General features: G+C 42.1%; 1 protein-coding gene across 1 annotated transcript in view; it reads right to left on the bottom strand.

The window, feature by feature from the left end:
• LOC115468148 (cilia- and flagella-associated protein 69-like) overlaps window positions 1–26,507 on the bottom strand; it is a 640,933-nt gene that overhangs the window by 567,297 nt on the left and 47,129 nt on the right. Inside the window, 1 exon segment of the mRNA XM_030199696.1 lies at window positions 22,662–22,826. Within this exon segment, the coding sequence (XP_030055556.1) occupies window positions 22,662–22,826 (165 nt within the window).

Below are 26,507 nucleotides of genomic sequence, written 5' to 3'. Positions count from 1 at the left end.
AGGATTTATGATCTCTAGTTGCTGTTAGCCTAGCATAAGATTTGTGTGGTAATTAGGATCTTGGTATTGTGTTTATCTGTCATTACAGATTAGCCAATAGGATAATCATAGTTATTCTCTATATATTTTTGGTATCATTGTGCATGCAATCAGGAATTGCTGATGCTATAAGCTGATAAGAGTTTTCTATATTTTTGTATATAACGCTGTATAAATAAACTAATATATTCCATTGGTCTGTCCGTTATTTTCCATGCAGCTAATGTTGGGCAGAGGCCACGCCCCCTAGACATAAGCGAGTACATAGGTAGGAAATTGGCCTCTTACAAAATATATATATAACCACCTACAGCTCATCAAGGGCAGACATTGGGAATAGCTGAGACTCTAGTTGAGAGACAGGTTGCAGAACTGTCAGAGTCGATACTGGAGGTGGCTGGTAGAAGAGCGCATCCGTACCGCCTGTACAGAGGTAGGGTGGTCCTCCCGCACTGAAGTGTTTCAGGTGCCAAATCCCTTGATGCCCCGGAACTCCCAGCACCGTGCGTCGAGGGGAATTGATGATGATGCTTCTTGGCCTTAGCTCAAAGTTTGTCACCAAGGTTCCTCGGTGCCAACAAGGATGGCATTGAATCCTCACATCGTCTCAGGGTCGGGTCCAACAATGGATGGTCTTAGGGGCTCTGCACAGCAGTAGGCATCAAGGCAGGTGAAGACCCACTAGATGCACCACTGCTCCCAGTATCTGCAGGACTACCAGCAGCCATGCTCACCAATGCTCCTGACGCTGGTGCAATGGCTCGATGTCGATGCTTAGGGACTGGACTTGGCTCCAAAGTTTCTCGCACTGAGCCTCTCTAGAAACCTGGGACCTTTTTTTCATACAAAGACAAAAGGATGCAGTTTTAAGGGCTATGGTCGGGTCCTAAACACTGGAGACATCAAGAATGGATGTTCCAGAGATTGTCTGATTGCACTGGGTACAGCGCTTGAAGCCACTGGGAACTTTAGTGGATATGGATGGGAAAACGTTTTCAGCTAAATTAAAGGAAGCGATGGTGCCTGAAAAAGGGGCAAGGCACCCAAAAAAAAATAGGGAGTGAACCCGGCCGAGGCCCGAAAGCGGCCTTGTGACAACGCAAAAGTAAGAAAACTTAAAATTTGGCAAAAAAACCTAATAAATTAAAAGAAAGGGAAAACAAGGTTCTGCAAATGGAAGCACTGCCAAAAAGACGAAGAAAAATAAGCCAAAAGGCACAAGAGAAGCTCTAGGACCGAGCAATGTGTGGAGATGGTGAAAAAATACACCCTTTCCTCACCGACATAAAAAAAGCAACTGAGGTGACCACGTTTGCACGATGGGTGAGAAGGCACTCATGCATGCACAGTGGAGTGCGTCTCACACTCCACAAAGCTCTTCTTATGCTTGTCATAAGGTCCCGACCGGGCAACACAGCCTGCGTTACTCACTTGTGAGAATAGCTAGGCCTGTTTGTCTTCACAGAATCTGATTATCTGTTTGAATGAGTAGAATTTGGTTGTTCAGCCGATCCCTGAAAGCAATTAGAGCGTTCCAAATCACCCAGAGCTCCAGAAGGTTGATTTGGTGAGTTTTTTTTCCTGGGCTGACCAAGCACCTTGAGTGTGAAGCCCATCTAAATGAGCTCCCCATCCTAGGTAGGACGCATCCGTCATCAGTACCTTAGTGGACTGTGGAATTTGGAATGGGTGTCCCAGAGTCAAACTGGATCATATTGTCCACCAGAGTAGAGACTGAACCAGCTCTGGTGGAACTCAGATGACATCCTCTAGGTTCCCCATAGCCTGACACAACTGGAAAGCTAGAGTCCACTGGGCAGTTCTCATGTGAAGATGTGAAATGGGTGTCACATGTACAGTAGAAGCCATGTGGCCCAACAACCTCAACATCTGCTGGGCTGCGATCTGCCAAGCTGCTCGAACTTGAGTGGCGAGAGCAACAAGAGCATCTGCCCACATCACAAGGAGAAAACCCTGAGTATCTAGCAGGGCTCCAATAAACTCCAAGCACTTGACAGGGAGCAGATGGGGTAATGAACCTTAGAAGTTCTAACACCAGAATAGTCCTCAACATGGACTCATGAGCATCGTCTTGCAAAGTGCTCTTCACCGGCCAGTCATCGAGATAGGGGTACAGTCTGCGTAGCGATGCTGTGACTACTGCAAAACACTTGGTGAAAACCCTGGGAGCCAAAGCGAGGCCAAAAGGCAACACGCAATACTGGAAGTAATGTGTCCCCAGCCAAAACCAAAGATACTTCCTGTCAGATGGAAGTATCGGGATAAGAGTATAACCATTCAGACAGCATAGCCAATTGTTTTCCTGAAGCATGGGAAGCAGAGTGCCCAGGGAAACCATTCTGAACTTTTCTTTCACAAGGAATTTGTTCAGACCCCTTAGATCTAGGATAGGACGCATCCTCCCTGTTTTCTTTTGCACAAGGAAGTAACTGGAATAGAATCCCTTCTCTTCTCCCCCTGGTGGAATGGGTTCAACTGCATGGGCCTTGAGAAGGGCGGAGAGTTCCTCTGCAAGTACCTGCTTGTGCTGAGAGCTGATGTGCGATCGATGGGCAATTTGGTGGTCTCTGTAGCCAATGCAGGGCGAAACCGAGACAGACTGTTTGAAAAACTCACCGGTCGCAAGTTACAAGGGGCCACCTTTCTTGGGTAAAACTTGAGCCTCACCCCGACCAGCAAGTTGTCCATGATGGTCACTTTTACAGCAGCTATGCTCTGCTGCAGCCAGCCAAAATCTGGCTGTGGAGCTGCCTGGGCCTTAGGCAAACGCTGTTGATAAGAATGAGCGTGCTGAGGCTGAAGAAGGGGTTTACCTACGCCACTGTGAGTAATAACTACTCTTCTTCAACTTGTCAAAAAAACTCCTGAGGAGGAGGGGTTCTAGGTCAGTTCCCACCTGAACAGTTCCTACTGGACAGTTCCTATCTGGACAATTCCCACCTAGGAAAATTACTACCACACCAGGGAGGACAATTTGCACCCATAACAAAAAATGCAAAAAACAATAGGACAATTAATCTCCTTCCCTTTCCACTTCCAGATCGTTTGGGGAGGCAATTCCCCCTCCCCCCACTCCCCCAAACATTATCTTTAACATACCACAACACACCAAAAAAAAATTAAAATAACTTATTCCACTCCCCAACACTGTCCCAGTGGCAACCTGTACATTGATAGACCAACTGAGATTCGCAGAGTTACTAGAAAAAAAAAATTATTTTGAAAAAAAATCCTTAAAAAAATAAGAAAAAAAACACTACTATTTATGACTTATCTATATAAATAAAATCCCCCCTCAAATGTTCTGAAGCTCACTCCGTGGCAGTGAAGCACTGAACTCCTGTACTCTTTGTAGGCTAGGCTATGAGGACCACTCACCCTCACTCATAGACCCGCCCTCAGCCACGCCCCATCTGCACATAAAAAGCAACCTCAAAGTTCTAAGCTTTGTGGCTTCAGGGTTTGTAAGTTCGAAGCTCTGTAACCACTTTTACAAACCATCTAACTCTGCCCCGCCCTCACGTGAAGACGTTATTGTAGGAATATGTGAAAGACAAGTGCTGCATGCATTAACTGTCAACAATTCTATGAGCTATGATGTCATTGGATATAGTGTAATGTCTTGTGGGTGTGTCTGAGTCACTCTAGTTGCTCTGAGAGTGAGTCAGTCTATGTCAGCATAAGATGGTGTTAGCAATCTCTCTTCAAGCTGTATGATAACCAACTGACAGAAATTTTGTATTCAGTAGTTTTACCATGTCTACTGCAAGTATGATGTAAATAGTTATCTGAAGAAACTGTAAGTAAACATCATTTTTGTTTGGAAGTTAAAGAAGAGAGAGTAATTGAATCTTTTATTCAAGAGTCTGTGTGAAAGAGAGAGAGAGAGAGAACAAAAAAAAATGGGAGTTAACACTTCTAAAGCTCTGCTGCGTATGGGCTAAATCTGCTGAAGTAAAAGTCTATTTTATCATTTCTCCCCATCATATTGGGTTATGGGCCCAGACCACTAAAAAAAAAAAAAAAAAAAAAGAAAACATTAAGAAATTTTTTTTAATCTCTCCACACAAAAGACAAGATGGCAGCTGCACCATTACTATGTTCTCTCAAAGTGCCCCAACTGAATGAATACAACTATATTCAGTGGGAGATGAGATTTAAATGTATTATTGAAGCAAAGAAGCTAAATATATGTTTGGATCAAGTAAGAAATGCTGACAATTTTGAAGAATGGAATACTGCAGACTGTTATGTCAGAAGTATGCTATATGAAGCTCTGACAGAGAAACAGGCAATATTGATTGATGGAACAGACACCTCAAAAGAAATATTGCAAAAATTGAAAACCATGTATGGTACTTCATATACAAAACAACAGCCTATATGGTTATCAGAAATAATTCAATTGAAGTTGAATGACAAGAAAAAATGTAATGATCATATAACACATTTAATGTCATTATTTAAGAAGCTAGAATTATCGGGTATACCTATCTGCGATGCTTTAAAGATAGCTTTTATGTTTACATCTCTGTCTAAAAGTTTTGAAGTATTCAGGACAGTGAATGAAGCAATTGAAGGACAATCTTTTGAACAGGCTGTCTCTAAGCTTAGACAAGAATGTATTATAACAGAGGAGATCTGTTCACCAAGAGAGATTAACCAGAATGAAACATTTTTCTCAGTGATGCATAGTAGGAGGCGGAGCTATAATGAAAAAAGCCTGCCCAGAAACAAGCTGATTTGCTATTCATGTGGTAAAGAGGGACATGTATCAAAATACTGTAACAAGAAAAACCACACCCCTTGTAGCTCATTTAAGCCAATGGAGAATAAGCATGGTCAAAGAAAAAATTATGACCATGACAACAGTAAGAATAAGAGCTGTATAATGACAGAAAAATCTTTTAATATAATGAAGAACACTTCAGATAAAAATAGTTGGATATTAGATTCTGGCAGCACAAAACATATAACCAATAATAAAGAATTTTTCACAGATATGAGACCAGAAGATGGTAGTCTTCACACAGCAAATGCTGGCTCAACAATGATCAAAGGAAAAGGAAATGGACATTTAAAATGCATAGTATCAGATGGAGTCAAAAAAACTCTTGTAAAAGATGTCTTATATGTTCCATGAGCAGTTTGTAATATGCTCAGTGTATCAGCATTAGACAAGAAAGGTTTTTCAATTCATTTTGAAAATAATAAATGTACAATTTCTGATGGTAATGAAATATATGCTGAAGGTTATATGAATAACAATGTCTATAAGTTAAACATTACAGGTGAATCATCACATCTTATAAAAACAAAGAAGAATACAGAATGTAATCTTGAGACCTGGCATCGTCGAATGGGACACAGAGATCCAAAGGTGATCTTAGAGCTGCAAAGTAAGCAACTTGCAACAGGCATAAAAATAAGTGCCAGTAATGGTAAGATGGAAAAATGCATAGATTGTATTACTCAAAAGGGGGTAAGACCCTCATTTCCATCATATAAAGGAAAAAGAAGTAGTAATATACTGGACTTGATACATAGTGACTTATGTGGACCATTTAATATTCCATCACTAGGGAATAACAAATATGCATTAATATTTGTGGATGATTTCTCTAGATACTGTATGGCCTATCTATTAAAAGAAAAGAATCAAGTTGCTGATATGTTAAAGAAGTTTGTAGCCTTGGTAAGCAATAAATTTGATAAAAAAAACAAAGATTCTACAGACTGACAACGGTGGTGAGTTTACTTCACATACCATACAAACATTTCTAGAACAAGAAGGTATTCAGCACATAAAGACAGTTGCATATACACCAGAACAAAATTCTGTAGCTGAAAGAAAGTTCAGATCGCTTGTAGAAATGACAAGATGTATGCTATCTGATAGTAATCTTCCAAAGAGATTGTGGGGAGAAGCAATTCTCACAGCAGTATACCTACAGAACAGACTACCTACAAAAGGGACTGATCGCACCCCACATGAAATGTGGCATAGTAAAAAGCCAAATCTGTCACATATAAGAATATTTGGAAGTACAGCATATGCTCATGTGCCGAAACAGAAGAGACATAAGCTGGATTCCACAACAGAAAAAGGAATTCTAGTGGGCTATGATTCAGGTCACAAAGGTTATAGAATTCTGAATCTAAACACTGGATTTGTTGGTGTAAAACACATCACATATTTTGATGAAAATAAAAAAATTGATAAAGACTGGAAAATTCCAAATGAACCTTATCATCCAGAATATGAAAAGAAACTAATAATCAATATCCCGGTGATTATAAACACTAACATACCAGAATTGTCTGATAATAAATTTTCTGATTCTAATGAGGAACAGGAAAATGAAATAGATACAGAAAGTGTTTATACTGAAGACAGTACCACTGATGAAGGGGAAATGATTGGAGATAGAATCTCGATCTCAGATGACACGGAGAGGTCAGACCAACAAAATGTCAGACGCTCATTCAGAGAAAATCGAGGTAATCCACCCCAAAGACTATCTTATTTAACAACTTCTGATGATGCACAAGAACCTTTAACTTGGGATGAAATTGATCAAATGTCTGAAAAAGAAGCAGAAGAATGGAAAAAAGCTGCACAAGATGAAATCGACGCGTTGCATAAAAACAAAACATGGAACTTAACTGAATTACCCCATGGCAAAAAGGCCATATGATGCAAATGGGTATTTAAGTTGAAAAGAAATGCACAAGGACAAGTAGAAAGATATAAAGCCAGACTGGTAGCAAAAGGTTATCTTCAAAAATATGGTGAAGATTATGATGAAGTATTTGCACCAGTAGTGAAACACACAACAATCAGAACTCTCCTAAGCATAGCTGCATCAAAGAAAATGCAAGTGAAACACATAGATGTTAAAACAGCATTTCTTCATGGAGATATATCTGAAGACTTGTATATGAAACAACCAGAAGGTTTCATAGATACAAATAACAGTCATTTAGTGTGTAAACTGAACAAAGGTTTATATGGTTTAAAGCAAAGTGCAAAATGCTGAAATGAGAAAATGCATGAAATGTTAACTGATTTAGATTTTAAGCAAGGAGAAGCAGATAAATGCTTGTATACTAGACAAAAGGAAGGTCACTGTGTGTACATTTTAGCATTTGTAGATGATTTGCTTATAGCAAGTGAAAGTGAAAAAGAGTATAAAGACATTGTAAAGTGTTTAAATCAGAATGTTGAAATAACTGAACTTGGAAATGTGTCATACTATTTAGGTATGAATATTGAAAAACAGAAAGATGGTTCTTATTTAATAAGTCAGAAACAAAAGATTAATGATCTTATGGAAAGTATGGGTATGCAGGAAGCACACTCAGTAGGTTCACCTAAGACCACAGATTTTCAGAGGGATGAAACTGAAAGGGAACCATTACCAGATTACATTCTATACAGATTTGCAATAGGAAAACTTCTGTATCTAACTACCACTTACAGAGTTGATATAGCGAATGCTGTAGGAATTTTAAGTAGAAGAGTGAACAAGCCTACTAAGACTGACTGGACTGCTGTAAAAAGAGTGGTAAGATATTTGAAAGGTACAATTGACTGTAAATTGGTGATTCCGGTAAATAGTAATCAGAAATTGATTTGTTACTGTGATTCTGATTGGGCTGGAGATCATTCAGATTACAAATCCACAAGTGGGTATGTGTTTATGTATGGAAAAACATCTATTTCATGGGCAAGTCATAAACAAACCATTGTAAGTTTATCATCCACAGAAGCAGAATATGTTGCTGTGTCTGAAGCATGTCGTGAACTAATGTGGATAGAAAAACTGTGTACAGATTTTGTTATAGAACAGCAGAGACTGATACAGATTTTTGAAAACAATCAAAGCTGTATAAGGTTGTCAATAAATGACAGGGTACAGTCTAGAACAAAACATATTGCAACAAAATTCCATAATCTCAGAGAATTGTCAAGGCAAGGAGTAATAAGTTTGCAATATAAACAAACTGACCAAATGATTGCTGATATCTTGACGAAACCGCTAGCTGTAAGAAATTTTGAAAATCTACGAGAAAAGCTAGGACTGTATGTATATAAATAAATATATAAGAATTGAATTGTTGGACAATAATGCATGTGAAGGGGTATGTAGGAATATGTGAAAGACAAGTGCTGCATGCATTAACTGTCAACAATTCTATGAGCTATGATGTCATTGGATATAGTGTAATGTCTTGTGGGTGTGTCTGGGTCACTCTAGTTGCTCTGAGAGTGAGTCAGTCTGTGTCAGCATAAGATGGTGTTAGCAATCTCTCTTCAAGCTGTATGATAACCAACTGACAGAATTTTTGTATTCAGTAGTTTTACCATGTGCCCTTGACCTGGATTGGCCACTGTCGGTGACAGGATGCTGGGCTAGATGGACCTTTGGTCTTTCCCAGTATGGCACTACTTATGTACTTATGTACTTATGATGTAAATAGTTATCTGAAGAAACTGTAAGTAAACATCATTTTTGTTTGGAAATTAAAGAAGAGAGAGTAATTGAATCTTTTATTCAAGAGTCTGTGTGAAAGAGAGAGAGAGAGAGAACAAAAAAAAATGGGAGTTAACACTTCTAAAGCTCTACTGCGTATGGGCTAAATCTGCTGAAGTAAAAGTCTATTTTATCATTTCTCCCCATCAGTTATGACGTCGAGGGCGGGTCATAATGACCACAACTACACTAAGCTAGGAAGCCCATTGCTTGATCTCTTTTCACTCCCCAACGCAGCCGTCATTCCCATACACTGTAAACCAAGCACGCGTCGCCCCCCCCCAAAATCCAAAAACCCCCCTCTCTCACAGATGCCTGTGCATGTCACCCCCCTCCAAAAACGCCAAACCACTCCCATCTCTCTCTCACACATGCCTCCACCCGCGCAACACCCCTCCGCTCCCCGACATAGGCTCCGCCCATCCCCGGTACGTGCTGTGAGAGGGTAGGTGAAAGGGGATCCGGGAAGGCACGCAGAAGGGGGGTGCAGGCAGCCGGGGAACCCCAACGGGGCAGACTTCATGTGCACAACACCCATATTCAGAAAGCTGCACTACAGGAGGCAGAGAGGTTGGCCGGGTTAAGGAAGAGGAGGAACTACCAGTCCCAGAATCCCTCTCTTCCCCACCCGGCTGTGCAAGAGTTAGGGGAGGAGATAGAAGATTGGGAAATGGTCTCTGAGGAAGGTGATGAGGGCCAGCTGGAGAGGTTGGGGGCGGGGGAAGTTGAAGAGGAGGATAAAATGGAGGTTACTGAAGGACTAGAGGAGGAACAGATGGAGATTGGAGCTCTGGCTCAAACCCAAAAAGCTGCTGTAAGAGGGTGGCTAGCTGTGCCTTGGAGAGACTGGTGGAAGACCAGAGGAGAGAGACTGAGGCGCTGTGGGAGATCTCTACTAAAGAGGAAACAGGTGCAGCCCCTGGGAGAGAAAGAGGGCTGGGCACAATTGAAACCCCAGTCTGAACCAGGTGGGACCAAAGCTGTGTAGCTGTGCTGTAAGAATGACTGTGTAAACTGTTTCATACTGAAAAGGTCTGGGCCTGCAACCTACCAAGCTATTGTGTTTTCTTTCTGATAATGTACTGTTCCCTAAAAGAAGTAATTTTGGCTAAAGTGAAGTTATATGGACTGTTTAAACCCTGAATGAGACTTTGGCAGCAAACCTTAACAACCTGGGAGTAAGGTGTTTTCCTTTTGTGTCTATGCTGAATGGAAGCAAGAAAATAAAGTTTTTTTTTTCTATAAACGTTTTGCCTTGATTGAGCCTCTGTGGAAACAATAGAGAGAGGAGGAAGTCCTGCAAGCTCTCAGGGAGTCTGGTGCTCAGTTCCCAGAACAGGCCATTGGTGGTGTGGCGTGAGGCAACAGTCGGGTGAAGAAGGAAGCTAAGCAGGGTCAAGCCCGGCTGGGTCCTGGAAGGGGGACCCAGCTACAATGCACGTCGGCCCCCCCCTCCAAAATCAGCAACCCCCCTCTACTACCCTCCCCTCCTCTTACCGGAGTCTCAGCCGCAGAAGTGAAGGGCAAGGTAGTTTGGAGATTCTGGTGCCTTAATCCATTCTGTTCGCTATGAGCTCTGTGCCCTGATTGTCTGGTCCCGCCCTTGCAGAAACAGGAAATGAGGGCGGGACCAGACAATCAGAGCACAGAGCTCATAGCGAACAGAACGGATTAAGGCACCAGAATCTCCAAACTACCTTGCCCTTCACTTCTGCGGCTGAGACTCCGGTAAGAGGAGGGGAGGGTAGTAGAGGGGGGTTGCCGATTTTGGAGGGGGGACCCACGTGCACATACCGGGGATGGGCGGGGCCTATGTCGGGGAACGGAGGACCTTGCTAGCGTCCGTTTCATTTGTGCCAGAAACAGGCCTTCATTACTAGTTATTAAATAATAAAAAAAATGCACTGGCTTTTTCCACTCCCCAACACACATCAATTCCCACCAGAAACCACACCCACAAAACAAACTTTTCCTCATACACCAGATTCAGCTGCAAGTCCAAGAAAATTATCATTAAAACAAACCATCAAATTTGAATTCGCAGGATTATACTAGAAAAGAAGCTTTTTAAAACAAAACCCTTGCTGCCTGTCAGCAATTCCAGGCGTCACCACTGCCCAATCTTCCTGGCAGAAACAAAGAGCTTCACTTCCATTCCTCTCGATGCCACATGATTACACACACAATGCCGTTACTTAAGGGAGGTCAGATGAACAAAAACAAGCAAAAAACCAGAGAGACACAATACTACAACAACGACAAAAAAAAGAACTAGATCCAGGTAAAAAAAACAACAACTTTGCAGTGTGGGAAATAGCTGGGAAGGAGTAGTCCTAGGAGGGAATTGTCCCCCTTGAGTGGGAATTGGTCAGAGTGAAATAGTCCTAGGTGGGAATTGTCCAGTGGGAACTCACCGGATACCAGGAGGAGACAGGTGCAGAAGGTGCCCAGTGAGAGAGAGAATCAATGGTATCAGTATGTTTCTTGATGAGGTCAGCGACCTCCTCCACTTTCTCTCCACCAGGTCCAAGTCAGAGACATGCAGCCATCAGAGTGCACTTCTTGGGGACCAGTGGAAACCCTCGGTGCCCCGGTGTTCCCGGCACCATGTGTCGAGGGGGATCGATGCCAATGCTTCTTCTGATGCCTGGCATCAATGCTCCCTGATGCCGAAGAGTACATAGAGTTCTCTTGTCACCTTGGGGTAGAGTCCGACGCCAATTGGTCCAAGGGGGCCTGCATAATGGTCAGCATCAAGGCAAGTGGAGACCCATTCGATGCACGGTCACTCCCAGTATGCAAGGGTCTCGCAGCCATAAGGACCGATGCACCTGATGCTGATGTCAATGCCGAAGACATCGATGCTATCACCAACGTCAAGGTTTCAGAACTTGCTCCAAAAATATTTTCTCTCTGAGCTTCTCTGGCCAACTGTGTTCTCTTCTTCATATGAAGACGGAGAATACATTTTGCAGGGATATGATCAGGCCCCAAACTCTGTAGACACCAAGAATGGGTGCCTTTGCCAGAGATGGTCCTGTTGCACCAAGTGCAGCACTTGAAGCCACTGGGAACCTTCGATGACATAAAAGGAAAAAGTTCCATGGCCAAATCAAATGACTCAATGGTGCTAAAAAAGGGGAGAGCGCCAGGATAAAGAAGAGGGAAACCCCAACCAGAGCTCAGGGCTAAACGCGGCCTAGTGAACGCGGGAAAACAAAGAAAACTTTTTAAAGAGGCAAAAAAAATTTTAAAAACACAGAGAAGATATAAAATAAAGACAAACCCCAAGAGAGGTATATAAAAAGAAAAGGGAAGGCACAAAAAGACTAAAGTCCTCACCACGGAAAAAAAGAGAACTACTGGTCCCACACTCTCGAGATTGGTGGGAAGGCACTCGTGCATGCACGGTGGACCGTGTCTCATTCTCAAAGGCCAATTTTAAGCTTGTTATAAGCTCTGGACTGGCTACCCATACGTGAGAATTATAGGCCTGCTTGTCCTCTGAGAATGGGCAACATCACTTGGGACTCTGCACATGTAAATGGCAAAATTTATAAAATTGCCTGTAAAGGAGGAGCCCAATTAAGGAGCTATCTTCTAAAACTCTTTTGCAAATTAAAGGCAATTTTCAATGCCAAAGAGGCAAGCACAATTCTCTCCAAAGGGCTGTATATTAAAAAGCTGACTAAACTAAACACAATGCACAAGCATGTGGAGGGCAGCAGAGGGAGAGGTTTTGGTCACCATCTAGAATCATGTGAATTTTTAATTGCTAAAATAGGGTCATATCAGAGAAAACACTGGGAAGCACCGCCTTAGAAAGTGAGCTCTCTGAGGACAGGGAAATTGTTACTGTACCTGAATGTAACTTGCCTTGAATTGCAACTGAAAAGGTACAAGCTTAATGCAAATTAAAACTTTCTGCATTAAGAAGAGTCTGATTACATCAGCAGTTCTTTGTGTAATAATCATTCTGTTTTACTGAAACTGCAAAACCAGAAAACTGAAATTAAAACTTCCATCTTCCCGACTTTAATTTTACACTGCCATACTGTTTTCAGAAACAATAGGTCATTTGTGCAGAACAACATAAACCAGAGATTCCATGTTATGTAGTGTAGTCATTAAGCTAACTGTATTGGAACAAAATGTGAATGAAGTATTGTCTAACAAAGCCTCTAGGTAAGCATGTGTTGTGGTAGAAATCTAAATGTGGTTTGACACAGAAGGTATTATTTATGGATAAAAATCTTGACCTTGGACGAAAGAATAGTCCTAGAACTGCTGTGAACTCAAAAGCGTACTCATAGGGATCGAGGCAGTCAAGAATTATATTATTTGTCTCCCTGTCAAAATTTCATGTAATAGTTTAATATTAGTAAGGTTCACAGCAAGCAAGCCATTTTTCTTGACAAAGATGAACCAGAAGTACACATCATGCCTCACTTATTTATAAAAAACTTTCAAAAATATTCTGCCTTATTTCAACTGGGTTTTAATCTATGGTAGTAGAACGGAAAAAATTAAGAACTTCCTGTGTTTTAGCCTGTGCAAACACCAGCAATTAGTGAAATAAAATACCAGGCATCTTTTAAGTAAAACCCAGGGATAGCCCTATGCAGGAACGACTGTGTTTTTTTTTTTGTTACATTTGTACCCCGCGCTTTCCCACTCATGGCAGGCTCGATGCAGCTTACATGGGGCAATGGAGGGTTAAGTGACTTGCCCAGAATCACAAGGAGCTGCCTGTGCCTGAAGTGGGAATCGAACTCAGTTCCTCAGGACCTACCCATACTTTAACCAAAAGACTTGCCCCTGCCTCTCAGGCCCCAATAGGATATACCCCAGGGAATTATGAATTCATCATATATTGCAAGGGCCTTAGTTGCAGGAGCTTCCATGGTGAAACATAGTGAGCAAGCAGCCTGTGCAGCTGCAGCACAACAGAAGTGATTTGCAGTCAGCCTGAGTCAATCAGCTTGATACCTGCTCCTGCCTGTGTTGAGGTCAGCAGGAGGATGGATGGGGAGAAGAGGCATAGCAGGCTCTCTCAGTCAGTCAGAACCACAATGCAACACACCATTCCTGAGATACATATTCACCGGCAAGCTCTCGAGACCTGGCTAGATAAAGAGAGCCAGAGCCAGACTTAGAGATTCAGCATTGCCACAACCACTGCCACCAGCAGGAGAAGAAGCAGAAGCCTATTGTGTTAACACTGGAACCGCAAGCATATTCAGTACTTTCTGATCCTGATCTCGCAAGATTAGCTTAGCCCACCACTATTGAATGTCCTTGTGATACTGGCATTTGCCATGTTACAGAAAAACTGAACAGTGGAGACCCAGGTTTCTGCTGCTTACAGTGGTGGTGGGACTGCAGCTCCAACTGGCTCCTGATTTCTTTAGCTGGCGAGGCCATGAGTTAGGGGAAGCAGGGGGATGAAGGAAAACAGGCACGGTAGATGCTGGGGGAAAGAAGGGGGATGATGCAGGGAGAGTAGATGCTGGAAAGGGTGGAATAAGGTAGGAAGGAGGGGAAGGGAAGGGAGAATGATAACAGCTACTGGGGATATAGGTCTCAGGTACTTCAGGGACTCAAAAGTTAGGCAGGGACTAAGGGATTGGGTAAGGATGCAGCAGAGGACAAGGCTCAAACACTGGCTTGAGATTGAGGAGACACTGAGCTCTCAGGGCTTGGGTGGTGATTGGATGGCATGGTCAAGTAGGGATTTGGGGATTAGGTTGATAGACAGTTGGTGGGAGTAAAAATAGAGGCATAGGGGGTATAACCTGCACAAATCTACATGAACAACCCTAATCAAAATGCAGAGGGGTGAAACCTGCATGGAGCCATCTTATTAGGCAAACTAGATGGACATAAGAACATAAGAGCTGTCATACTGGGATAGACCGAAAGTCCATCAAGCCCTGTATCCGGTTTCCAATAGTGGCCAATCAAGGTCACAAGTACCTGGCAAGATCCTAAAGCAGTACAATACATTTTATGCTGCTTATCATAGAAATAAGCAGTGGATTTTCCCAAGTCCCTGCTAAGTTAACTGCTTTTACCACATTCTCTGGCAACAAATTCCAGAGTTTAAGTACACATTGAGTGAATAAATATTTTCTCCAATTTGTTTTAAATTTACAACTTTGTAGCTTCACTGCTTGCTTCCTAGTACTAGTATTTTTGGAAACAGTAAACAAGTGATTCATGTCTACCTGTTCCACTCCAATCATTATTTTACATACCTCTATCATATCTCACCTCAGCCATCTTTTCTCCAAGCTGAAGAGCCCTAGCCACTTCAGCCATCCACTATCAACCACTTTATCATTTTTGTCGCCCTTCTCTGTATCTTTTCCAATTCCACTATATCTTTTATGAGACTGGTCTGTATCTTTCAGCATTTACTATGCTTGGATGAGCTGTATGAATGATCTGGAGGGGGTTGGTAGGCAACAGAAAGGGATAGGAAGCTGCGGAGGAAGTAAGAATTACAAAGGAAAGGAATGGTCTTTGAGAGTAGACAGATATGGAGGTATTGAAAGAGAGAATGGGAAGCTGGGTAGAAGATAAGAGACAGAACAAGTGGGTTAAAGTTAGGGGCAGGAGAATGAGTAATAGGGAATGCACTGGGAATGGTGAAGAAATGAGGAGAGGGCAAGAAAAGTGAGTGGATGTGGAGGTCTTAAGAATAAGTGAAAGAGGAAGAACTGAAGACTGGGGAAGGAATGAAAGACCAGAAGAGGAAACGGGGGGGAACTGGGAGATGGAAAGCTGTTAGATAGGCGAGAAGTGAAAGTGAATTATAAATCAGTCCTCTCAACTAGTTTTTCTTATCAATGTATTAAGTGGTGGAATTCACTCCGAAAATATATCAAATGTGCACCTGATTACATAAGCTTTCAAAATTACTAAAAATTTTTCTTTTCAAAAATTTCTTACAACAAAATAATGAAGTCTAATCTAACCTGGCATAACTACTACTGTTTCTATCTGCACTCGCTTTAAATTTGTAATGTAATTGGTACCTCATCTAATTCCTACAAAGTTAATGATTACGCTTATGTTAGATCTTGTATAATTTACTTTAGTCATCCTATGTAAGCCGCATTGAGCCTGCCATGAGTGGGAAAGCGCGGGATACAAATGTAACAAAAATAAAAATAAATATATGTTACCTTTTTCTATCTAGTTATTATATTGTAAAAGTATTCTTTAAATATTGTGCTATAAGCCACTTTAACTCGAACTTAAGGCCCCGTTTACTAAGGTGCGCTAGCGTTTTTAGTGCACACTAAAAATTAGCTCACGCTAACCATGTAGATGCCCATAGGAATATTACAGGCTTAGCATGTGCTAAAAACAGTAATGCGCCTCTAGTGCGGCTAAGTAAACAGGTCCCTTAGTTTCAGATATAAATGTCAAAATAAATAAATAAAGGAAGGAAATTGATGAATGGAGGGTAATGAGAAGGGAGGAAAGAGGAGTAAAATCTAGCTATAGTTGGGTAGAGCAGAAGAATAAAGATGAAAGATCATTGCCAGAGAGAAACAGAGATGAGGAAGGAAAAAAGACTGACAGGAAATAGAAAATGGAAGAGATATCCTGGATTAGGACTTAGGAAAAGGTCAACAAAGAAAAAGTGGTAAAAAAAACCCCCCAGTATCAATCCAATTAGAAAAGTAAAGGGTCAAACAAAGATACCAAAAAAAACCCATTTTACTTTGAGTTTTTAATGATTGGTAGAACTGGTAGAAACAGCAATTTTAAACTCTGTATTTTCAGATCATTTGTCAACAATACAAAGTTTATCCAGGTAAGTGCCCGTGGCTGCGTCAGCCCTGCCGTTGCCTGTCAATGTGTGTCACTAAAAGAGTATGAAGGAGCTCCAGCTGCCTGTGGGTCACTTAGCTGCTGGATGCCAGAAGCAGTGTCTCCTTAGGTTGACAGCAAATAGCAACCCCCCCCCCCCACCAAGCAGGGAGGGGAAAGGACCGTGGAACTAGGAGGGAGGGGGAGGGACCCTGGAACTGGGAGGGGGACTATGGAACAGGGAGGGAGGGAGGGAAGGTGACCCTGGAACTGGAAGTGTGGTGACCCTGAAACTCTGAGGGAGGGTGGGGGGGGGGACCCTGAAACTGGAAGGGACCCTGGAACTCGGAGGAAGGGGGGATGACCCTGGAACTCAGAGGGGGGGATGACCCTGGAACTCGGAGGGAAAGAGGGAGGGGGAATGACCCTGGAACTACGAGGGATGGAGGGGGGACCCTGGAACTGGGAGGAGGGAGGGGCCCCTGGCACACACTCTGATTCTCACACACACACTCTCTCTCTCACGGACACACTTGCACCCAGTCTCACTCTCTCTCTCACATACACACTCGCATATTCACTCTCTCTCACACAGTCAATCTCACAAACACTCTCTCAAACATACACACTCCGAAGAAAACCTTGCTAGCGCCTGTTTCATTTCTGTCAGAAACGGGCCTTTTTCACTAGTATATTAATATTTGCTTAATTACATGATTGACTCCAATGTTTCTATAATGTGTTCTTTGCACAAGAAGAATATTGTGTAGAAAGCATTTATAAGCAGAAATGCATATAAAAAGAAACCTTCAGGGGTATTTTCATTAAAAGGCATTTATTTGTCATAAACAAATGTGAATGATATGCATTAATTTAAATATATATATATATATATATATATAGTGACAGCATGATATGTTTTTGAGGTTTGTCTTTATATCTCCTCAGATTTAAATTAACTTATGGGTTAGTGCCTCTTCAGACATCTTTTTAATATAACTGAATGGTTTCAAATTTAATAAAATTATTCTGGAAAGTGCTTGAAATAATTGAGTTTAAAATATTTGAGATGTCACCCATAGTACATGACAGATATTACAGGCTAGGCTGTCAGGTGCACATGAAGGTTTTATAACGACAATTTTATAACCTAGGCACCCACATTTATGTTTTTAAATGTTTACAATACAGAACCTAAGCACCTACCATGCAGCCTCAGGGCACCTAAATGGAGGTGCCACTTATAGAATTGTCTCCTATATATCAATGAGTATAACAATTGTGCCTAGTGCCCATCAAGTTAACCTTGGGTCTTCCTCAAAAAATCAATTCTAGCTAAGACTCTGATCATGAAAAGCCCATGTAAGATTGCTGTTGCACATTCCAGCCAGCCCACCCGAGACCCAAAGAGCACAGAAAGAGAGAAAGCAGCTTGTCCATCCTCTTCTCTTCAGTGCCAAGTATCCTGGGCTCTTCCCTTAGCAGGGCTGCACTGATAGTAGGAGACCCCTGGAGACAGAATTTATGGAGGGCAAAAAGGTCAAGCGAATAAAGGGGTCCTGGGTGAGAAGGGCGATAAGAAAGGGAATCTTGATAAAGAGAGGGGAGGGGGATGTCCGACACAGAGAGACAGAGGATGCCTGATCTGAAGGAAAGACCTGATGGGAGAGCAGTGTGGAAAGGTGGTACTTGATGAGAAAAGCGGAGGAGGAAGCTTTGATGTTTATGGGAGAGCCAGGAGGGTGAGAGGCAGAGTGCCTGATGCAAAGGGGTAGCTGAGGGGACCCTGGTGAGAAAGCATGGTGACCTGAGGGGAAAGGGCGAGGAAGAGAGAGATTTGTTGTCAGGAGTTGCCCCTTATCCCTGCATCCTCACATGCACAACCCTGGGTCCCTCGTTCCTGAAACAACACACACATACACTGTACATTAGGAATGTGCATTCACTGGTATGCATTCAGTTCGTTTCCACACCTTAAAAAATTTAAGTGCATGCAAAATTGATTTAATGTGCATTACCCATGAATTAATGTATGTACAATTCATTTGTGTATGATAAAAGGTTCTGTGCCTTAACATTATTAAGATGCTTTGGAATTCTCTTCCTAAATCAATCAAGTTTACAGATGATTACCTAACTTTTAGAAGTCTTCTAAAAACACATTTCTTCAGTCTGGCCTTTCTGAATACAAAGAACTCTATCTGAATTTTACCCACACCCTTTTCTTAATCTCATTTTCCATCTAGTTTTGCCTAATTATGCTCTCATCTATCCACTCTTAATTATTTGTTTGTCCCTGGCTACTTACTGTACATGTATTAATTTGCTTCTTGAACTTATTGTAATTTGTGTTATATTCTGTACATTATTATGTTTTATTCACTTTATTGTTTGTAAGCCACACTGAACTTGAGTCTATTTCAGGATAATGTGGGGTATAAATGTCATGAATAAATAAATGTGCAAAATCAACATAAAGATCAATAAAAATTGAAGGAAATAAGCCAAATTTTCCAAAAATGAACCAACATATTTTGCATGTGCACATCCCTACTATGCATCTCTCACACTCCTGCAGCAACATACATGCACATTGTGTACCTTTTGTTCCTGTAGTAACATACTCCACTGCATCCTGTAGGGGTATCCCCTGTATCTCACTTTTTATAGACCTGAAGCCTGACTAGGCCATGAACCACGTTTTCCCAACAATACTATCATGGAGACCAGGGGTGGCCCAACCATTAGGCCACCTGAGGCGAGGGCCTCAAGCGGCACTCTTCAGGGAGCAGCATCTCCCCACTCTCCAGGAAGCAGCATCTCCTCCTTCCTGTTCATGGCATTTACCCATTTCATCATGTTCCAGACTCAGCAGCGATTCCCATATACTGCCCTGCTGCCGGCACCCGCCTCTTCCCTCTACTGTGGCCGCCTCTCTGATGTAACTTCTTGTTTCATCAGAGGCTCAGGCAGCCACAGTAAAGGGAAGAGACAGGTGCTGGCGGCAGGGCAGCATATGGGAATCGCTGCTGCTGTCGGATTTGGAGCGTGACTAAACAGGTAAACACCATGAACGGGCTTGAGGTAGGAAGGGAGGCAGCATCTTGGCTCAGGGTTGGGGAGTGGCATTTCAGCCTGGGGGGCATCTTAGCTCCGCCTCAGGTGGCATCTTGCCTTGGGCTGGCACTGATTAAGGCTACAAAACTTCCTGCAAATATGTATTTAAAAGCCCAACGCTGTCACATAAGTTTAAATTATTAAAATTAGCCTACATGTACTACCATGAATGTTTAAATTTTTAGACCTCGGAGGTGGCTTGTTTCACAGGAGCAATATACACTTATGCCTCACCTGAATCTTCATAGGTCAAAATATTATTTGGATTTTGTGATTTTTTTTTTACAATTTTATTTTTAATATAATCTCACTTGTCTACTTAACAGTAACATCTCTCATGACTTCAGGTCTTGCAACAATAACTTCAAGGACTTAAAAAGAAAACAGCGCACTTATCTTTTGTTGAAGTGCGCGTGTCAAATAAATAGGACCCCATAGCCAACACACTGTTTTCTTTTTAAGTCCTTGAAGTTATTATTGCAAGACTTGAAGTCATGAGAATTACTATTGAGTAGACAAGTGAGATTATGTTAAAAATAAAATTGTAAAATAAATAAATACATACAATTGTAAAAAAAAAAAAAAAATCACAAAATCCAAATAATATTTTGACCTATGAAGATTCAGGTGAGCAATGAATGTATATTGCACATGTGAAACAAGTCACCTCTGAGGTCTAAAATGTAAACATTCATAGTAGTAATTCTAGGCTAAATTTGGTAGTTGAAACTTATTTGACAGAGTTGGGCTCTAAAATATATATTTGGTTGATTGCTCCGGCTGATTGCTTGACCTTTTAGTGTGACAAAGCTTCCTGCAAGCATGTACTAGCTGAAATCATCCAAGGACATGCTGTACACTTGCACTGGCTCTCCAGTCTATCCTGTGTGAAGTTGTGGAGGACAAAGGGCCAGATGCACTAAACCTTAGCGACCCTTTTAACGACCCTTTATTGACCCTTAACGAAGAAATTTTCAACCGTAGCATGCAAAGGCCATTTTCCGATGAAGCTAGCAGCTAACGAAACCGGAATGCAAACGAGAAACTACCATTGAAATGTTGACAATTCGGAATGCACTAACTATACCGACGATAGCAACGAATCACTTACCGTCAGAAATTTAATGTGAGCTCAGACCTGTCGTTAATGACTGAGCTGTCATCTCCCCGCAGGCCCCTGCACCATAAAAATCATGTTTAAAAAGAAAAGTGAGCTCCCCGCTTCCCTCTGCCTAAAATAAAAATGAAACTAACAACAAAAAAGGATCGGGAGGGAGCAAAGGCGCTCATCAGGAGCATCCTTCATGGAGGGCCTTGCCCCACCCCGCCCGAATTCGCCGCTGCTCCCCGCTTCCCCCCCCCCCGCTTCAAAACCAAAACCAAAATAAAACTAACTTTTAAGGCTGTCCCGGCCCCCTTCCCTTCCTGTCTCTTTCCCAGCCCCGCCTCCCGACATCCTCTGCCCTGTGCCCCGCCCCCTCTGCCCCCTCCTGGGGTCGTCGCCACCATTCCCCCCTCCACCGGGCCCCCTTCCAACTGGCCCTGTGCAGCGCCTCTGCCTCTGTGTGAAGGCACTGCACGGGCAAGAAGAACAGCTCAGCTGATGCCTTCGCCCAGTCTTCTTGTTCGCGTCTCTCTCCTCCTGGGCCCGCCCCCGTCTGACGTAAGTATCTCTTTCACCTTTGGGAAATGTGAAGCTTCCCAGTACTATCAAAAATCTTATCTAGGTGGGCTGTCTCTCTTGTCCCCTCATTCTAAACTATAGTTAGTTGTTCTTTCATCATTCCATTTTTTATATACATACTTCCTACTTTTTACACCGCCCAGAGTAGCTGAGGTACCATCTCTATGCATCTTAGAAGGTACTTATGAAACCTACAATTCTACTAACTGTTCTGCTTCTTGAAGGAGTTTGAGAACAATTAACACTGTACCTATTCATCTTGTTTCTGGTTGAAGCTACAACTCCTACAATTGGGCACTTGGTAGGAGCCCACTCTATAAAGGAATGTAGGCGTCTACTTTCCTTTACACAATACTAGCATAACAGAAAAATACACACCTATAAGTTAGGTGTGAGCACTTACACCAGCCACAGAGCTAGCATTAGTGTGTATGCTTAAGTTCTGGTGATATGTGTGTAGTATTCTCCATTACATACATAAGCGTGGATCCCGCCCATGTTCCACCCATGTGTATATGCTGTGTAACATGTGTATAGTTACAGAATAGCATTTAGGTGGAATTTTAGCATTTACATGTACTTTTGGATTACCCTCCACATGTGCATATATTTTATTTATACATCTACCTATTTATCATTTTTATAAAGTGAAGGAGTAGCCTAGTGGTTAGTGCAGTAGACTTTGATCCTGGGGAACTGGGTTCAATTCCCACTGCAGCTCCTTGTGACTCTTGGCAAGTCACTTAACCCTCCATTGCCCCAGGTACAAATAAGTACCTGTGCATACTATGTAAACTGCTTTGAATGTAGTTGCAAAAACCACAGAAGGCGGTATATCAACTCCCATTTCTATTTCCCTTATAGTACAGAATGGTCTCTTAACATAGTCTGTATCAACCAAAGCAAGTTTATGATATATATATTAAAGCTAGGAAATTCACTTGTGATTACAATTGCTCAGCCAATGCAGAAAATCACAAGAAAGGCCCTAAAATAACTTAAAAACAGAAGACAGAGGCAAAATCCAACAAAACGATGGACGAAAAGTAGAGTTGGAAGAAAGAAAGATCCAGAGCTGTATGGGAAAAAAAAATCACTTTATTGCAAAATAAGCCCAATGTGGTCATGTTTCGGCTACCACCTGTATCAGGTGCACATATATACATCAAATATAATTGCAAGCATTCATCCAAAATATATAATGCCACAAAATATTGATGTTTTAAATATGAACCAATGAGAAAAAGTCCATATGGCTTTGAAAATTTGAACATTAGCAGTGCATACATGACCCTGATGCAGGCGATACCCGAAACGTGGCAGCATCGGGCTTGTTTTGCAAAAGAGTGATTGTTTTACCATACTGCACTGGATCTTTCTTTCTTCCAACTCTACTTTTCATCTAAAATAAAGACAAGCCACCTTTCTTGAAAACATACCTGAATAAAACTGAATTCTCTCCAATTTAGAGCACTGTTCACTGAAGGGATGGAGGTTACTGCCAGTAAAGAAAGCAGTCCAAGGCTCATGATGCCAAAGGAGATGTACATCTCAATTCGCCATACTTCTTCCTCATTCCAAGAATTTTCAATATTTGCATGAACCTATTGAAAAATCAAAGCAGTGTTTTAATTTGTGCTCTTGTCGATATTTCCTTACTCTGAAACTCACACCTCATTGCAATATACTAGGATTTCTCTCTACAGGGCCAATTTCTGCTAAAAGGGATGCCCTTCTTTGTGTAGCTTTACTCTTGTCCTTTCCATTCTGGTTTACCACCACACCATTCTTGCAACCAGCCCCATCACCTTATTATCTCTTACCACCTGTCCCCTCTCTGGAGAAGAAAACATTGATTTGATTTGTGTTAACCATCCATCAAGAAACTGGTATTATTTATTATTACATTTGTACCCCGCACTTTCCCACTTAAAGCAGTATCAATGCGGCTTACATAATAATATGGATTACAGAGTAGTGCTAGAGAAAATATAAGTTAATTATAGCAGAATAATAAAAGAGATAGATAGGTAGAGAAGGGGAAGGGTGAAGGGAGTAGGAGAGGTATGAGCAAGGGGTAGGTGAGCATTGGAGGAGGGGTAGAGAAGGCAGGAGGGGGATGGGACACGGGAAAAGCATAGGGAAATTTGATAGATGTAGTCTGAGTCATTGTCGTTGTCTTATGAATATGTGCTGGGTAGATGGGATCATAGGATTAGATTGGGTCATTTGGGTAGGCTTGCTTGAACAGATGGGATTTTAGTGATTTCCGGAAGGGTAGATAGTCGCTGACTGACCGGATGGGTCTGGGGAGGTCATTCCAGAGTTGGCTGCCTAAGAAGGAGAAGTTGGATCCATAATAGGTTTTGTACTTGAGTCCTTTGCAATTGGGGTAATGTAGGTTGAGGTAAGTTCGCGAAGTTTCAGACATGTTTCTGGTGGGAAGGTCAATCAGATTGAGCATATAACCCGGAGATTCACCGTGGATAATCTTGTGGATTAATGTATGGACCTTGAAGTTGATTCGTTCTCTGATAGGGAGCCAGTGAAGTTTTTCACGAAGAGGTGTTGCGCATTCAAATCGTGACTGGCCAAAAATGAGTCTTGCTGCTGTATTTTGGGCAGTCTGAAGTTTCTTCAGGATATGGGTCTTGCAGCCTAAGAAAATACTATTACAGTAGTCGGCGTGGGTGAGTACCGTGGATTGCACCAAGTTCCGGAATGTTTTCAGGGGAAGATATGTTTTTACACGTTTCAGTATCCACATCATGTTGAACATTTTCTTAGTAGTGAATTTTGCGTGACTTTCGAGAGAGAGATGGTTGTCTAATGTCACTCCAAGGATTTTCAGATTGTCAGATATGGGGATTGTGATGTCGGAGGTGTTAAGATTAGTTGGGAGAGCGCGCATAAATTAAGATGAATTTTGAGCTGAAAATATATGCTCCTATGTTTGGATGAAAATAAAACATACATTGCTATTGTTGTGCTGTTAAGAAAATTAAGTTTTATGTTAAACTGTACCTGCTGTACACCATCTTGGATGAATCTAATATAATAATTCGCACCTCCAACGTTCTGAAGCTGACTCCGTGGCAGTGAAGCCGTGTAGTGTTCTTAGGGTTCGTAATCACCCCGCCCTTGAGGGAACACTGTAGAGTTGCCAGCCCACGCGCTTCCCTCCCTCTCTCTCTCTGCCCTCCAAGCACGACCTGTCTTCCAGCAGCCCCTCGCCTTCCTAAGTGCTGGCTGTATTTTAAAAAATCTTACCTTGGGGTGCGGCGTCCACAGTGAAGGAGAGCGGTGCTTCAGACTGCCTTCGCATGTGTCTCAGCTCTGCCTCTGGTCCCGCCCTTCCAGAAACAGGAAATGAAGGCGGGACCAGAGGCAAAGCTGAGACACATGCAAAGGCAGTCTGAAGTGCCGCTCGCCTTCACTATGGACGCTGTACCCCAAGGTAAGAATTTTTTTAAATACAGCCAGCACTTAGGAAGGCAAGGGGCTGCCAGAGGACAGGTCGTGCTTGGAGGGCAGAGAGAGAGAGGGAGGGAGGTGCGGGGGTGTGGAAGTCGGAGGAGGGGGACGTGGACCTCGGAGGGAGGGAGGGGGCGTCCTGCAAGCCGAAGGGGAGGGAAGTGGAGGGGGGGGTCCTGGAACTCGAAGGGGAGTGGGGTCCTGGAACTCGAAGGGGAGTGGGGAGGGGGGGCCTGGAACTCTGAGGGCACACAGAGAGGTAGGGAGGGGGCCTGGAACTCAGAGGGGAGAGAGATGGAGGGAGGGTGGCCCTGGATATGGGTGGATGGAGGAGAGGCCAGGGGAGAATGCAGAGTTGATGCACATGTAGGGGGGGGGGAGGGCAAGGGACAGAGAAGAATTGCTGCACTACGATGGATGGAGGGGGCAGGGCACAGAGGATGTTTGCTGCATATGGATGAATGCAGGGGAGAGCATAATTGGTGCACACGGGACACACACTACACTCTCTCACACAGACACACACACACATTCTGTCTCTCAATCAATCAATCACACACTCTTTCTCTCTTACACATAATCACTCTCTGACACATACTCATTCACTCTCTCCTAACAGTTCCCTTAAAAATATAATTGCCATTAGAGGACAACCTTGCTAGCACCCGTTTCATTTCTTTCAGAAACAGGCCTTTTTTACTAGTCTCTTCATAAAAGCAAATAATCCCAATAAATAATATTTAAAAAATGTAGGATCCTAACTTAGGAGCATTAATTTAGAAGCTCAGCTGTTTTTAAATATTGGACCCAACATCTTTATCTATTTCTGCATCTCTATTTATCCACTATAGTTATATCCTCAATGTCTTTCTTTGTGATATTCCATATATTAAGATAATCATTCATTTCTTTTGAAACTCAGATATTTTTCTCCATCTTCACTTTCTTCTAGACAGGTTACATATATCTTGTTTAATTCAGTTATTTGATTCCTTATCGCTGGCTGCACTTTAAGATCTTCAAGTCTTCCCCTCCCACCTAAGCTTATATTAGAGTCCAATCATAGTTCTGCTTTCAGTTTTCTGGCTCCTCCTCTCTGGAGCACTTTGCCTGTGGACATTCATATGGATATTTCTTATAAAAAATGTAAATTTCTTATTAAAACCTGGCTTTTCCATATCTCCTTTCCTAATTACTAATCCTTGGGCATTTTGTTTTGTTTGTTCTGTCATAACATGCTGAACATCTTCTATTTCCCCCTTTTGTGATCTGTTGGTATCGATTTCAGAATTAATTGTTGTAAAAGTATATTTAAGGTTGTCGAATCCTCTTCCTATGCTTCAGTGTTAATTATTTGTTTAATATTGTTTAATCTTTTTGTCTGGTTGCAGTTTTTATGGTTCTGTAAACCACTATGATGGCAAATTCTTGTTTGGTGGTATATTTATTATAAGCATTTAATAACACAAAACGTATACAAAGGCTGAGAAATATGTAAGCAGGTAGGGCTACTTTAATAAGATGACCCCTTTGCTAAAGCTTGCAGAGTGACACATCATAGTGTGTAGGGCTCAAACTAACTTTTGGAGACAACTGTATTAGAAATATTAATCTTATAGAAAACAGCTATGATTACTGTCCAGTGCAAGAAATTTCATGTCCAACTGCACACCCTGCTACTCTTCAAAAAAAAAAAAAATCTTTAAGTTCAAGTTTATTTTATTCTTGATATACTGCCTATTGTCAGGTCAGCTAAGAAGTTTATAATAATAAATTAAGGGGCCCTTTTAGAAAGGCACAGCAAGCCCACC

The sequence above is a fragment of the Microcaecilia unicolor genome, chromosome 1, assembly GCF_901765095.1.
Source record: "Microcaecilia unicolor chromosome 1, aMicUni1.1, whole genome shotgun sequence".
In the NCBI taxonomy this organism is placed as follows: Eukaryota; Metazoa; Chordata; class Amphibia; order Gymnophiona; family Siphonopidae; genus Microcaecilia; species Microcaecilia unicolor.
The sequence above is the reverse complement of the archived record's forward strand: the minus strand, read 5'-3'. Positions and strand labels throughout refer to the sequence as shown.